The sequence below is a fragment of the Pezoporus flaviventris genome, unplaced genomic scaffold, assembly GCF_033815535.1.
Source record: "Pezoporus flaviventris isolate CSIRO_AGI_PZ_B2104156 unplaced genomic scaffold, CSIRO_AGI_Pfla_v1 ptg000154l, whole genome shotgun sequence".
Taxonomy (NCBI): Eukaryota; Metazoa; Chordata; class Aves; order Psittaciformes; family Psittacidae; genus Pezoporus; species Pezoporus flaviventris.
This window is the reverse complement of record NW_026892702.1, coordinates 1,223,670-1,238,137: the sequence shown is the minus strand read 5'-3', so window position 1 is coordinate 1,238,137 and position 14,468 is coordinate 1,223,670. Positions and strand designations below refer to the sequence as shown.

The 14,468-nt window shown below is 47.6% G+C and overlaps 1 protein-coding gene across 6 annotated transcripts in view; it reads left to right on the top strand.

Moving 5' to 3' along the window:
- Nucleotides 1-14,468, top strand: part of ZNF618 (zinc finger protein 618) — a 148,286-nt gene that overhangs the window by 101,574 nt on the left and 32,244 nt on the right. For 3 of the 6 annotated variants that reach the window (XM_061479594.1, XM_061479593.1, XM_061479597.1), the window contains 4 exons: nt 6,621-6,704; nt 11,796-11,885; nt 13,249-13,284; nt 14,010-14,087. In XM_061479594.1, the coding sequence (XP_061335578.1) occupies nt 6,621-6,704; nt 11,796-11,885; nt 13,249-13,284; nt 14,010-14,087 (288 nt within the window). The remainder of the gene's footprint in view (nt 1-6,620; nt 6,705-11,795; nt 11,886-13,248; nt 13,285-14,009; nt 14,088-14,468) is intronic. The other 3 variants (XM_061479598.1, XM_061479596.1, XM_061479595.1) reach the window with 1 other exon arrangement.

Below are 14,468 nucleotides of genomic sequence, written 5' to 3'. Positions count from 1 at the left end.
CCCACACTGGAGCCCCCCATTGTGCCCCCGGGCAGGACCCACCTGTGGAGCAGGGGTGGGTGGTAGCTGGCAGAGCACAGCCACAGAGCTGAGCCCTGGGGCAGTAGCTCCCATGCCCTGCAGCTCCCTCTGGTCTCCCACTGACAAAGGCAAATTTCAGCCGTGCTTCACTGAGGGAAGAAGGAAGGCAGGGATGCACAGTATCTGCTGCAGTGCCACAGAGTGAAAAATAACTGCTCTTAAGGGTAGCTCCTTATAAAAGAGGCACTAAAATGATCCTCAGAAGAGGTACTCCAGTCCCTGCTATGTACGTGATGAAGCAGGCAGGACGACCCAGTCTCTCTTGGGTTTTGACTAGGTTGGTGCTGTCACCATCCCTGGCTCAGAGCTTGACTCTGAGCTCAGGCTTTGCCGTGGCCTAGAGGGAAGTACATGGCCATGGTGCAACAGAGCTGGCTGCTGGGGACATTGCCAGCCCATCCAGCGTTCTGAAGCTAACACACTGTGGCGCAGTTTTCTGGTGGGTGTCTTAAGATGTCTGAGTCATTTCTCTTTGCCAGAATTTCAGTCCCTCTGATAGAGTTACCTAGGTGTGGTGAAGCAGCAAAGAGCTGGGTCCACCGTACTTGGGGCACAGCAACTCCAGCCTTGGGAAGAGTGGCTGGAAAGCTGCTCATGGAAAAGGACCTGGGGTTGCTGATTGACGGAGCTGAACATGAGCAGCTTGTGCCCAGGCAGCCAAGAAGGCCACCAGCATCCTAGCCTGTATCAGCACCAGTGTGGCAGCAGGGCCAGGGCAGTGTTCACAAACCATGTACAAGAGGCCCTCAGTGCCGTGGGTTAGTGCTGGCCTTGGCAGTGCACACGCATCTTTTGAAAATGAAATACAGCTGTGCTGTCATAGGATCTGAGAGCTTTGTTTTCTCCTTCCTCATTCATAGCAGTGTCATACTTGCTTAGTGTGTGCTAGGTGGTAGCTGGGTGCTGGCCTAAGATGGGATATTCAGTGGTGGGGGGACAGTTTCATGTGGGTCTGAGGAGGTTGTAGGCTGCGAACAGAATGTTTTTCTCAGCCAAATGCATTCAAACCATCACCTGAATACAGGCCAGTGACCTCAAGGAGCCTGTGTCTCTACTGGGTGACATTATTTCTTTACAAGGCAAAGAAGAAAATGGCAATATATTTTTTTTTCCAAACTGGAGCACACAATAAATATTTCACAACCCTATAAATAAGAAATGATGGGTTTATCTTTTAAAAACATCTTTCCCTTTGGGCTCTGATGAGCATGAGGAAGTTCAGCTGAAGAGGGAATTTCTTTGCAAAACCAGTGTAAGGTTAGGAGCTGGATGTGGGCCAGGCTGTGCTGTGCCAGCATTAGCTGAGGAGGGGCAGTGATAATGCTTTGCATGTGCAAAACCAGTTTGGGGGTTGTGAATTTAAACCATGAGATTAATATATTCAAAGTTAAGGTTTTCTTGCCTTTTTCTTGGACCTTCTACATACAGGGTATTGTGATGTCAGGGTTAGGCTCTGACTAATGAGGGACAGGTCTGGAAGTGGTTCAATGGTGGGTATTTAGGGTTCAGGGAGAACCTTTGGCATCACCATTTCTCCATTAATTTTAAATCTTCAAATTTGCAGCTTTACTGTTTCCTCAAAGTAAGTTTCTTAGCTTTTACTTTTTTGGGAGTTCCAGAGCAGCAAATGGCAAGTTCCACTGTTGTGCTTGATAAAACTTCCAATGCCTTACACAGTTAAAACCCAGCTGTGAATGCTCTGTGTGTGAGCACACCCACATGCACATACCACAGTGAACCATTAGTCATTTACCAGTTGTGATTAGTTTTTCCAATGTTCTTACTTAATAATTCTCTTGTTCCTTGGGGAGAGCAATAAAAATGGATTTTATTTTTCTAACGCACTTGCATTTTAAGTAGGTAAAGTCTCTTTAGATTCCCATTTGCCTAGCAAGTAGATGAATATGTTTGTCTTCAAATTTAAATGACCAGTGGGCTGAGACCAAGTGCGATAAATTTTGGTGCAGGAAGAGAACATTAAGAAAATAATAAGAAATGTAGTTATGGGATTTACAGTGTGAAGAAGTTTTGACCTTAAACGTTTCTTCAGTGCTGGAGTTGTTGTCTTTCACAAAAGCACGTTTCTTTGCAGCTCTGGGGTCATTCATTCTCCCCCGGACCAAGACCTTTTTGGTAAGGTGCAGTGCTGTCCACTGCACCCAAACACACGGGTTACTCCTGGCTTGCTCCTCCATTCTACTTCTCTGAGACCCTCACAAGGCTGGAATAGGTGAGAGTTTGTCTCTGTGGATTCTCAGGTTTCCTGTGACAGAGGAGATCCATTCCCTTCACCTTTCTCAGCTGGGGTTTGTTAGTTCTGATCCAGCACCTTCACATCAACATCTATTCTTTTGAGGCCGGGTGAAGTAAGTAATGGTTCCGGGACCTCTGTTTTAATAGGGTCAGTTTGAAGTTGCTCTTCTGACATAACTGTTACACTAAGGGCTTTTTCTGGATGTTCTCACTTTGGGAGTCTTGCCTCATAACCACATCAGATGTGCTCAGAGGCATAATGTACACATGATCATGCTGGAGGTGTTGGTGTTCATGCAAGTCCTGCAGTTCTGTAGCTCTGGAGAGGAGCAGTTTCTCTGTATGCAGTTTTAATCCAAGGTTTTAGAGAGGGAGACTTGCAAGTTATCTATAAATCTATGATTTTCACATGATCTTACACAGTAAATTGCTGATACACCCATAAAAATGAAATTTCCATCCCTTTCCCATATACTGACCAAATAAACCACGTTTACAGACATCTGGATGTTAATACTTGGCAACAGATCTCTTACGGAGTTCCTAAGCAGGAAAATTGATGGAGAAATATATTTATCCAAATAAAAAAGGATATTAATTTTAGTAATCCCAGACTGGCCTGATCGTTAGTCAGTTTGTCTTGACAACGCCAGGATAGCTTTATTGAAGACAGAAATACACCATGTGTTAGGGATACTGTTTCCTGCTTCCAACACGGGCTGAAATTTAACAACAGAAAATGTGTCCAAAGAGCAGCACCAGGAGTATTCCTATATATACTATTATAATAGTATGTTCTTTCAACTGACGCTTTGTCTGTTGAGCTGCTAGTTGGCATTTCAACAACTTTGAACCTGAATAGCACACAAACAAGGAATACTTTCAGCATTTTAAGCATTGAAGTTCTCAGGATTTGCAGAAGGATTTGCATCCTTCTTAAGGATGTTAATAACCAGGAAAGTCAGGGCAGTGTGAGGTTCACCTTCTGAAGGCAGCTTCTTTTCAAGCTGAGCAAAAATGTTTGAGTTCTTGTTTATCTTGGGGAATTGTAGAGGGGAGTGTTCTGCATCCTTCCTACCTTACTTTAATTTGATCTTGTTCTTTACGAAAGTGCTGAGACACTGGCACAGGGTGCCCAGAGAAGCTGTGGCTGCCCCATCCCTGGCAGTGTTCAAGGCCAGGTTGGACACAGGGGCTGGGAGCAAGCTGCTCTAGTGAAAGGTGTCCCTGCCCGTGGCAGGGGTTGGAACTGGGTGAGCTTTTAGGTCCCTTCAATCCAGATCATTCCATGGTTCTATGATATGTGGAGCCAGGATCTCTTCGTCATTGCTGCTCAGTCATTTCACTGTCACTTTCCCTTTCCACTTTGGAAACTAGGCAGTGATATTCCATGTGAGTGAGAGAGACGGATGAGTAGGAAAAAGTCAAGATGATGTTTGCTTTTCCTTCATGAAACTCTCAGGGCTACATCCTTTAATCTAAAGAGTTGGGAAGCAGGGAAGTAGTGTGTTCCCAGCCAAAACCAAAAGGAGGTTAAAATAAAATGCCTTTTATTGTGTGTTGTGTATAACTGAGTGTGGCTCAACTGAGTTTTTCACTGAAGACTGAGATTCAGCATCCTGATTGGCATAAAAGATATGTCTTCCAACATCAACAAGTTAGGTGTGTATGATATACCCCTTTGTTTAATTATGCAAGCTTGAGGCTGTTCATTGTCAAATTGCAGTAGTAGCACCTTACCATCCTCTTTTCTTTAACTTACATTTAGTTGCAATCTGAAGAGAAAAGAATCAACCACCGCCTTGAAGTGACAGCAGAATGAAGAAGTGTGAAACTAGGTCTGCTGGCATTAATTATATTGTCTGGAGTCTGAATATCCTGGTTCACAATGCTGGTTTCTGGGATGATCACAAACCACCATAATATTTTTGCTTTAAAGAGCTGATGTTTGCTGTCTGTTTGGATTTAACTTTAATATATGATTAACTGGGAGAAGGAAATTCATTGGTGCTAAGAACACTTAGAAAGTCTTTTTTCTCTCAGCTTCCAGTGAGTAGTTTCCAAAGCACCTTTTCCCCATAATTACAGTTTGTGATCATCAAATTATTATGAACAAGGGGCTGTCCTTCAGAAATTAATTCAGGGTAGTCTCCTCTGTGTGTAAGTTCCTACTAGTCTGGCATCAAAGTTCCAAACCTGGAGGGCTTGCATCCAGCCCTGAATGGTCTGAATTTACGTCTCCACTGTTCTGTGGACCTGCCTGAAGGAGTCCAGAGGAGGCCATGGAGATGCTGCGAGGGCTGGAGCAGCTCTGCTCTGGAGCCAGGCTGAGAGAGCTGGGCTGGGTCAGCCTGGAGAAGAGAAGGCTCCTGAAGGGGAGACCTTAGAGCAGCTCCAGTGCCTGAAGGGGCTGCAGGAAAGCTGGAGAGGGGCTTGGGACAAGGGCCTGTAGGGACAGGCCAAGTGGAATGGCTTTAACCTGCCAGAGGGGAGACTGAGGTGAGCTCTTAGGCAGAAGCTCTTCCCTGTGAGGGTGCTGAGGCGCTGGCACAGGGTGCCCAGAGAAGCTGTGGCTGCCTGTCCCGGGTTCAGCAGTAGCAGTCATTTTTCTCCTCCTTAGTAGCTGGTGCAGTGCTGTGTTTTTGACTTTCAGCCTGGGAACAGTGCTGATAACACCGATGTTTTTAGTTGCTGCTCAGTAATATTTAGTCTGACCAGGGACTTTGTGAGTCTCATGCTCTGCCAGGGAGGAGGGAAGCCAGGAGGAAGCAGAAAGAGGACACCTGACGCAGACTAGCCAAAGGGGTATTCCATACCACAGCAGGTCATGCCCAGTATACAAACTGGGGGCAGTTACCCATAAGGGCTGGGTCACTGCTCGGGTCCGGCTGGGTATCGGTCGGCGGGTGGTGAGTGGTTGTATTCTCTTCCCTTGTTATTTCCCTTATTATTATTGGTGGTAGCAGTAGTGGTTTGTGTTAAACCTTAGTTACTGGGCTGCTCTTATCTCAGGCCATGGGATTTACATTCTTTCGATTCCCCTCCCCATCCCTCCGGGAGTGGGGGGAGGAAAGGTGGGGGGAGTGAGAGAGCGGCTGCATGGTTCTGGGTTATCAGCTGTGCTTAAACCACGACACTGCCCCATCCCTGGCAGTGTTCAAGGCCAGGTTGGACACAGGGGCTTGGAGCAAGCTGCTCTAGTGGAAGGTGTCCCTGCCCGTGGCAGGGGTTGGAACTGGATGAGCTCTAAGGTCCCTTCAACCCAAACCAGGCTGGGATTATGTGATTCAGCCTCAATGTGGTTTGGATGATGTATCACAGAATTCATATTCACTGGCTACCTACTTGAAAGCAGCTTCAAAGTGCTGCAAGGTAAAGTCTATCCTGTAGCTACCAAATACATCTGTAACAGCTCTTCTGAGGAGCTGGGACTCAGCTCTGAAGTGCTTCAGCAGGAAACCAAGCACAACCTGTGGCTCCGTGCCCTCTCACCTCCCATTTTCCCCTTTGCCAGCCTGCAGGTGAGCTGACATCTTGCACTATGGAAAAAAAGGCTAATTTCAAGGGCTTTGGCTCCTCTGTGAGGGTTTGGGATGACATTGTTCTTGGTTTGGTAGTTTGCAGCCCGAGGAACCTCCTTCATGAAGCCTGGGAGAAGCACCATGCTAGGTTAAGGGTTAAGCCAGTGTCTTCCTAGATGTCTCCTGTGTTCCTGAAAAATGCCAAGTGTTTGTGGGAAGGAAGTAAATGATCGTGAAATGAGTGATCGTGGAATGGTTTGCCCACAGTGAAAGTTTTTTCCTAACCCCCACTTAGGAGCTGGCTTGTGCCTTTGTGTGTGAGGGTTTCTGTCCTTTCCAGGTTTCTGGATTTTATTATTATTTGATCCTTACTAATGTAACTCAGGAGAATTTAATCCTCTTACAGGCTTGCTGCTGACTTTGGGCTCAGTCCTGCTCCCTTTTCAAGGAATTTGGCCATTAGACACCTTTAAGTTGAGCTCTGACGTCGATTGCAGCTGATTTTACTGGCAGCTCTCTCCTTGGCTGTAAATGTAGTTGTAGCTTCCGTGCAAGAACAGTTTGAATGAGGAGTAGATGGAGGTCTGCAGGCAGCAAGTTCTCTGTCTGCAAACTTGCATTCTGCCTCTCCCCAGCTGCCAGCCTGGCATTTAAAAGGAAGCCCCTAAAGATGCCAAAAGCTTGGGTCAAGGGAATCGTCCATGAACCTGCGCGGGGAATATCCTGCTAGCTTAGGAAGCCATAAATATGTTCCTTTCCATCTAGGTGCCCCTCTGGCTGCGGAAAGGGAGAAGAAGCGTCTCTCCAGAGCTGTCTTTGTGCTGCCCTGGGTGGAATCCACAGAAACAAGTGAGGGTCCCAGATGTTCTTTTCCCCCTGCTGTGTTGTAAGGAAGCAGTGGCTGCACTCTGGGTCTTTGGGGGCACTGCTCAGGTAGGCTGTGCTTGGGACACAGCTCCCAAAGGTGTTTCCCTGTGGCAAGTGTGCAGCACATCTCTCAGGACGTGCCAGCCTCTCCTGTTCCTTTAGTTGTGGTGGCTTTGGCTGTTACTGAAGAGTGCTGGAGCTGCTCCTGGTTCCTTCCAGTGAGACATCACAGGAAAGATGATGCCTTTTTCACGCTCTGCTACTGACCAGCTCCAGCCCTCTGGGTTTATCACCAGCAGGACTCCAGCAGGTTTTCAGGAATTGGTGGAAGGAATGTGAAACTGAGCATCAGAGCATCTCATGGACTGTCCTGTGACCCACTGGCCATGGCTGGAGGGATGATGCTGATACTTCTTGGTCACATAAGCCTTACTCAGAAAGCCTATCTGGGGGGAGAAACATCACAACCTCATCCAGAGAGATGACAGGTAAATGTATTGCAGTGGGCTTAACTGCAAAACATCCACCACCTCCCCTTTCAGAGATGCTGCTGCTGGACTTTATGAACTGTTTGGGAAGCCTTGTTTCCCAAGGTGAGCCAGGAACATGGAATTCCTGAAGTTTTGTTACTTCCTCTGGTGTAAGGTGTCACCAGGACCATGGAACAGGACCAGCAGTGCTGTTCAGGCTGCCTTCTCTTTTTAATTTTGCTGCTTTTTCGTTGCCTGGGTCCTGGAACTCTGCTGGATTTTAGGAGTAATTCAGCATGTTGCAATCTGTTTGCATTCAGCAGCTTTGCCCTCCCACATCTGGAGGCTGTCCCTCCCAGACAGCTATTTCTGCAGTGCTCAGTGAGAGTCAGATCACTCAGGATGCAGGAGTATCTGCAAAGTGCCTAGCTGCCATGAGAGCTCCTCTGTCAGGTAGCTTTTGTGACTTCTTGCCTTTGAAAGGTCAGTATGAATTGTGGATGAGGTGAATATTGTTCTTCACCTTGGAGAATTCCGGAAGGAGCTCCCACATCCTGCTGTGTGGAGACCCCATCCCACTGGACCTTGAACGGGATGTGATGCTATCATTGCAGGGAGATCATCTGGATGATGTATGTAACTGTTTCCAGTATGGGTTTCTGGGATGCTGGGCAGAGCTGTTGGAGCCCAGTGGAAACTGGTTTGTACCCAGATTTTGTGGTCTCAGATTCCTGCACTTGTTGAGGGTGGGATCGGGGATCTGTATTTTTAGCTTTGATACAGAAGTCCCAACCTTTCATTAGATTTCTGATTGCTGGCATTGCCTTCCTGGACTTCTAGAGCAAAATCTGCTGAGGCCCTGGGCCAGATGCCCTAAGGAAAGAAGCCTTTTCTGCCTGCCACTGTTGGGCATGTGTTCTCTGCCCTATTTCCTGCCAAACTGAAGTGCATGCAGGGTGCTTCAGCAGCTGCCAGTCACTGCGGGAGACAGGCAGCACCACAGAGCCCCTGGAGACAGGCAGAAGAGAGCAGCACATTCCCTGTCTTTCACTGGAGGTGCACTGCAAGCAGAGTGGTCAGAAACGCATTCAGGTCCCAGGGAGGTGTTTCTTGGGGTACTTGAAAAACCTACCTCATCTCAGCATGTCAGTCCTTTATATCTGAGGATTGCCTTGTAACAAGGCTGCTGGTGGCCTTTCTTCCTAGTAAGAGGTGATGCTGATGTGTGTACGTGGGTTTCACGAGATTAAGTGTGACCTGACTACATATATAACAGCATTACTCCTTAGACCTCTTCTGCAGTCATTGTTCCCCTTGGAAGGATTCATGAGCATGAAGGAGGAATGATATTTACTGGAGGCTGGCTTTTAACTAAACATCTTTTAAGCACATCAGGAAGAATTCTTCCCTGTGAGGGTGCTGAGGCACTGACACAGGGTGCCCAGAGGAGCTGTGGCTGCCTCATCCCTGGCAGTGTTCAAGGGCAGGTTGGACACAGGGGCTTGGAGCAAACTGCTCTAGTGGAAGGTGTCCCTGCTCGTGGCAGGGGTTGGAGCTGGAGGAGCTTTAAGGTCCCTTTCAACCCAAACCAGGCTGGGATTCTGTGATTTTGAAACTCTGGGTTTGCAGCAGGATAATCCAATGATTGCTCAGCTTGCAGCAGGAATATGTTCTGCAGGACAACAGAATGTTCTGCAGGCAGCAGCCTGAATACGAGTAAGGGACAGCACTAAACCTCTGTGCTAGTGGGCTCAGTTGTATCTTTCCCTATACTTTTCCTGAAATCCTAATAGTACCTGTTGGTATCTTCCTGGTTTGGTGGAGCTGCACAGTGTTAATGTCTACCTGGTGATAGGAGAGATCTTGATTCTGAGTAGATCTGCTTAAGCAGCGTTAGTTTGGCTCTGTCTGGTGCCACCTCTTCAGATGTTCAGGGGTGGGGAGTTTGCAATGGCCTTGCAGGCATCCCTGACTGCTTGGTGTCCCTTGTAGCTCTTCCCATTGACAGCTCTGTTGTTGCATACACTGGGGATTGTGTCCCAGCTGGAGCCTACCTTGGTAGTTACAACCAGAGCAGGAGAAGCAGTAGTACACAGGCTAATGCTGCTCAGTGAGTTTCTTGCTAAGAACAGCACTGGAAGCATTGGATGCTGTCAGCAAAGACAGCTTTATTGGGTAAGAAGTCTGGCACTGGGCTGCAGCCCTGGAAGAAGCTGGTGTTCAGAGAGGGTGAAGCTCCACATGGGCAGTCCTCTGGGACTTCTGAATTCTCTGTAAACCTGAGACTTGGCAGCCTTTGCTGAGGTTTATCTCCTTGAAATCGCTGAGGAAGAGATTAGTGCCAATACCAGCTGGAACAAATCCTTACTTCTCCTAAGGACTTGTTTCACTAGAACCTCTGGAGGTCATTCTTCCTCTGGGAAAACTCTTCCCTAACAAACCAAGCAAAGCCCTGTTGGGGTACGCTGTTGCACTTGTCATGTTTTCATTTCCCCATGCTGCCCAGGGAGGGATGTGATCCTACCTAGCACGTGGACTCTGCTCCTGACAGTGGGTTTCCCACAGTCATTCCTGGGTTACAGACACTACACCCAGCCATGCCTGTTTGTGATGTGCCTCTAGCTTTCAGTTTTCTTCTGTTCTAACAAATATCCTTATTTATTGAGCACTTTTACTCCAAATTAAGGCCATAATAGTTTCCTTCCTCCAGTTCATCTACTACATGGCTCATTACACTTCAGACAGGAGGCTGGCTTGTGTCTTGGGGACATCCAGTGATGTGGGGCTGATTACTGATGACATGATAAGAATTTTCCCTGCTAATAATTGTTTTTTTTTTTTGCAACAGATACACAGCTCTTCACTCATGATCATTACAGACTCTTTGTTGTTAGAAAGGGTCCAGGGCAAATTGAGAACCTCAGGCTGTTGTATGACCACAGAAGGACACTGCATAAGATAATATAATGAAACATAGTTAAATGTGACCCACCAGTGCTTTCATCACTTGAATGTTCTCACAGTCATGTTTTGCTGCTTCTGCTCTGCCTTAAGCGCTGGCTGAAGCAGCAGTTCCTTTTCATGTCTGTATACATGCCTGAGCTCTGTCTTGCTTGCTCAGCCCAGGCTTTTAAAACTCCCTTAGGTTTAGCTCAGCACTGCTGTGCTCTGATTAAGATACAAATAGTTTCTGGTAGCGGGGGTAAACTTCCAGTGCCCAGCTATTTAATAGTTGCCATTTTTCTCTTATAGGTATCTATAGCTTCTACTTTCCTTCTGCCCAGCAGAATAAAGAGCAGGAGGTGATTCTCTGGTTTAGTGTTGAAACCCCATGTGCTGAGGGACTGCAGTGTGAGCCCAAGTGTGTACAGACTTACAAGGCATAGCAGCTTAAAAGAGTTATTTTTTTCAAAACTAAAAAGATTAAGAAGTAAAATGAAAGCTTAATGTGCGAACTGTGGTGTGTTTGAACACAGTATGGAGGAGGTAGAAACAAGGCTTTAACTTTGCTAATGGCATTAAGACATGAATACAGACAGCTGAGCTACTGCAGGGAGCTCGATGGCACCCAGCTCAGCTGCTGGGTACCTCCTAGCCTGCTCCTGTGGAGAAGTAAACCACATTCATTTCCAGATCCTTTGTGGCTACACAAGCTGATGTGTTTCACTTGAATTGCGGTGGACTGGTAGCACACAACCCATCAGCTACTGCAGCTGGCTGACAGGACAGTGCTGCAGGTTGTGATGGGGTGACTGCTTAGGTCTGTCAGGTTGTACCCCAACATGTGTGTCAGACATCAGAAGATGGAGAAACCCCACTGTGCTGACAAGTGAAACTTTCCTCTTACTCTGATCCAGTAGCTGAGCCAAAGACATTCACTGTCCCCAGAATTCATGAGCATCTTGAGCTTTTCTGCATCTCTTTCCCTCCCACCTGTGGTGAAGGGGGCTGTTGTTGGTGGGGTGAAGGGAGGGGTCTAGGGCACAAACACAGATGAAACCAGTCTCTGCCAGTCCTCCTGTTCACTGAGCATCTTACCTGTCTTGTGTGGTTTGGATTGCTGGTTTGGTCTCTGGGTTTAGTTTGTTATGTGTCCATACAGGATCTTGGATGCAGTTAGTAACCAGTAAGCAGCAGCAGTGAGAACCAAGTGTAGAGTTGAGCATGTGGGCGCATCCAGTCCATGCTGTAGTTGGCCTATTAAGACTTTCACTTCTAACAGCTTGTATCATGACTCTGTCTTTAGTTCTCTCAGTTTGTCCCCATCCTGACAAGCACTTGCTTACTATAGCCTTGGAACTTCCAAAGGAGGTTTCAGCAGGGCCTGCTGCTCTGTGTCTTCACTGCTGTGAGGTCTTCTGGAAGCTGTGCTGGAGAGTAGAGCTGCCTCAGTAGGACATAACAAATCAGAATATGCCCTGAGCCATAGAATGTGGGACATTCAGGGGACGTTCTGAAGCAGTGGTGGTCTCTGTGCCATAGAGATTTGACAGAAGCATGTGGGGATGAGTGTAAGTGCATGGCGGAGTCTGGCTGAGCAGCGTTGACTGGAGTGCTGCCTTTCACCTCAGTTTCTAAAGTCACTGTTTTCTTCTTCCTACAGACAATTTTAGGTACACGTGTGACATTTGTGGGAAAAAATATAAATACTATAGCTGCTTCCAAGAGCACAGAGACCTGCACGCCGTGGATGGTGAGTACTGTTTTGACACCCAAACTAGAAGGAGAAGTCAGTGGGGAAGCAAAAGATGGTTCTGCAGGACTGTGTGGCCTGTGATGTACAGGACACTGCACTGCATGGCTCCTGCCTTGGTCAGTGGAGGCACAGTCCACAGGCACTGCAGGAGGGCTTCGCTGGGCTTGATTCAGTTTGTGTGCATCAAAATAACACCCTCTGCTGGGACCTGTGGTCCTTGCAGTCTGCGTGGAGGTTCATGGTTAGGATGGCTGTGCAGGGACTGAGTACCTCAAGGTAAATTGTCAGTCTGGCTACTTACTGGGCAAGAGTTGGTCGCCTTTTGGTTTCCACAGGATTGTTCCCAACATCCTGCCCTTTGAGAAATCACATTCCAGAGTTGAGAAATGTTTCATTCCTGTTAATCACTGTGGTAGTGAACTGATGCGGTTGGCAGTGGACCTCACGGGCCAGTTTTTCCTCAGCGGATGTAGATGTGGCCAAGGGCTGGTGACACTTGGACAGAAGCAGACACCCTCCTCCAGAAGCAGTGTTTCTTTGGGCAAAATAGAAGCAACAACATACTTTGGCCTGTCCCCTGCTTCGTGAGCATCTAAAGGTCCTCGACTGAGAACCCGCGGATACTCCAGGCTCTCACTGTGTATGCTGCATGCCTGTTAGTTCTGCTTCTCACTTGGCTAAAGGGGGGCCCTGGCAGAGTTATAGAGAGAGGCTGCCTGGAAAGCAGTAGGTTTTGGATGGCTGGATATCTCAGACAAGCAAGTGGCTTTGCACAGTACATGGCATCCAGAAAAATGGCTGGGTTTAACTGGAACGTGTGGCCATCTGAACGTGCTGTAAGAACAGCCAGTGTTCTCTTGCAGTGCACCACTGCCCTTCCCTTCCTCCCATGGGGAGCCAAAATTCAATTGCTGGCCCTGCAAGTCACTGTGAGATGTGTCTGCTTCTGTCAGAAGCATGTCTTCATAGCTATGGTTCAGGGAGCTCTGCTTAGGGTTACAGGAGGGCTTTGAAGAGCTTCACTTGTGTCCTGCAAGGACACTTAGCTTCAGTTCCTCAAGGGGCTGTTGTAGCAAACACAAGTGGGAGGCAGCTGTGCCTCTGAACTTCACATGGGGTCCTGTCAGTGTAAGAACAAAGGCCTTGTGCATCTGTGTATATTAGGGCTGGGCATGCTCAAATAGTTCCTGTGTGGATGCTGCTGGGAAGAGGAGGGACTGGGGCACAAAGCCTGGTTTATTCTGATGGGGCTGAAACATGCTGAAGTGGTGCGTGAAATGCAGGAAGAAAACAAGGCCATTTCAGAGGATTTAATTTCTGTTTTGTTTCTTCCCCTTCTCCTTCTTCTATTCTGTGTTAGTTTTTAGTGTGGAAGGGGCCCCAGAAAACCGGGCAGGTAAGCAGAGCTCCTTCATGTGCTTTATTTCACAAACCTTTCCAAGCATTCAGTAGTTCAGGCACAGCAGGTCCATTTCTACACTTGCAAGAGTCAAGGAAGTTGTGTCACTGCTTGCAGCAGGAGAGGGAGCATCCTCTCTCCCTCCCCCAGTGTACAGCCAGTAGGTTGCTGCCCAGCCCTAGTAGATACCAGGCATTTTTTGTATGTACAATTGATCAGGCTTCTAAAATGCAAAGAAAAAGGTGGCTTATGTCTTTGGTGATTTAGTGAATTGTTCAAGGCATAAATGAAATTATTTGATAAAATGGGATGGGTTCTGATTTGTTGTTTGCTGTTCTCTTAGATGTTAGGAAGTCACTGACTAGTATTTGTTAGCTGACTTGCTTGCAGACTGCACTACCACTTCAGACAATATAACATCATTAGACAGGAGGTGCACTGGAAGAAGATCAGAAAGTATGGATCAGGCTTTGCGATGTGTTTGTTCAGTCTTCGTCTGTATTAAACATATATCTACAAGGCATGTTAGTGGGCTGGGAGCAGGGTAATCCTGGGGCACCTGAGGGGGGACAAGTCAGTGAGAGGGGTCATTTGGTTTGTCTTGAACTCTTGTTACAGATGGAAATGTCATTACAGATGCAGGAGCATTCAGTGCCCATGTAGCTGTAGAAGGAAAACCTGAGGGTATTGTCAGCTCTCTTCCTGGTTCTGTTCTCTTGCAGACCCTTATGACCAGGCTGTCATAGCAGCAGATGAAGTGAAGGAGGAGGAGCCGGAACCGTTCCAGAAGATTGGTCCAAGTATGAGTTATCCTACAGCTTCAAACGTGAAAGAGAAAGCACAAGCGTTTCAAATCAGGCATTAGCTGGAGAACCTCTAGGAGAGCCAGGCAGCACTGCATTCACAGAGGTGGTGGCACCTCAGGGGTGCTGCTTTCAGCAGGGGTTAGGGCTTGTGTAGGATCAAATGAATCCGAAACACCAGCAGCCTTGGCGCTATGAAACACAGCTTGACAGAGCAGCTGTGGCTGCCCCATCCCTGGCAGTGTTCAAGGCCAGGTTGGACACAGGGGCTTGGAGCAAGCTGCTCTAGTGGAAGGTGTCCCTGCCTGTGGCCAGGGGTTGGAACTGGATGAGCTTTAAGGTCCCTTCCAACACAAACCAGGCTGGGATTCTATGATA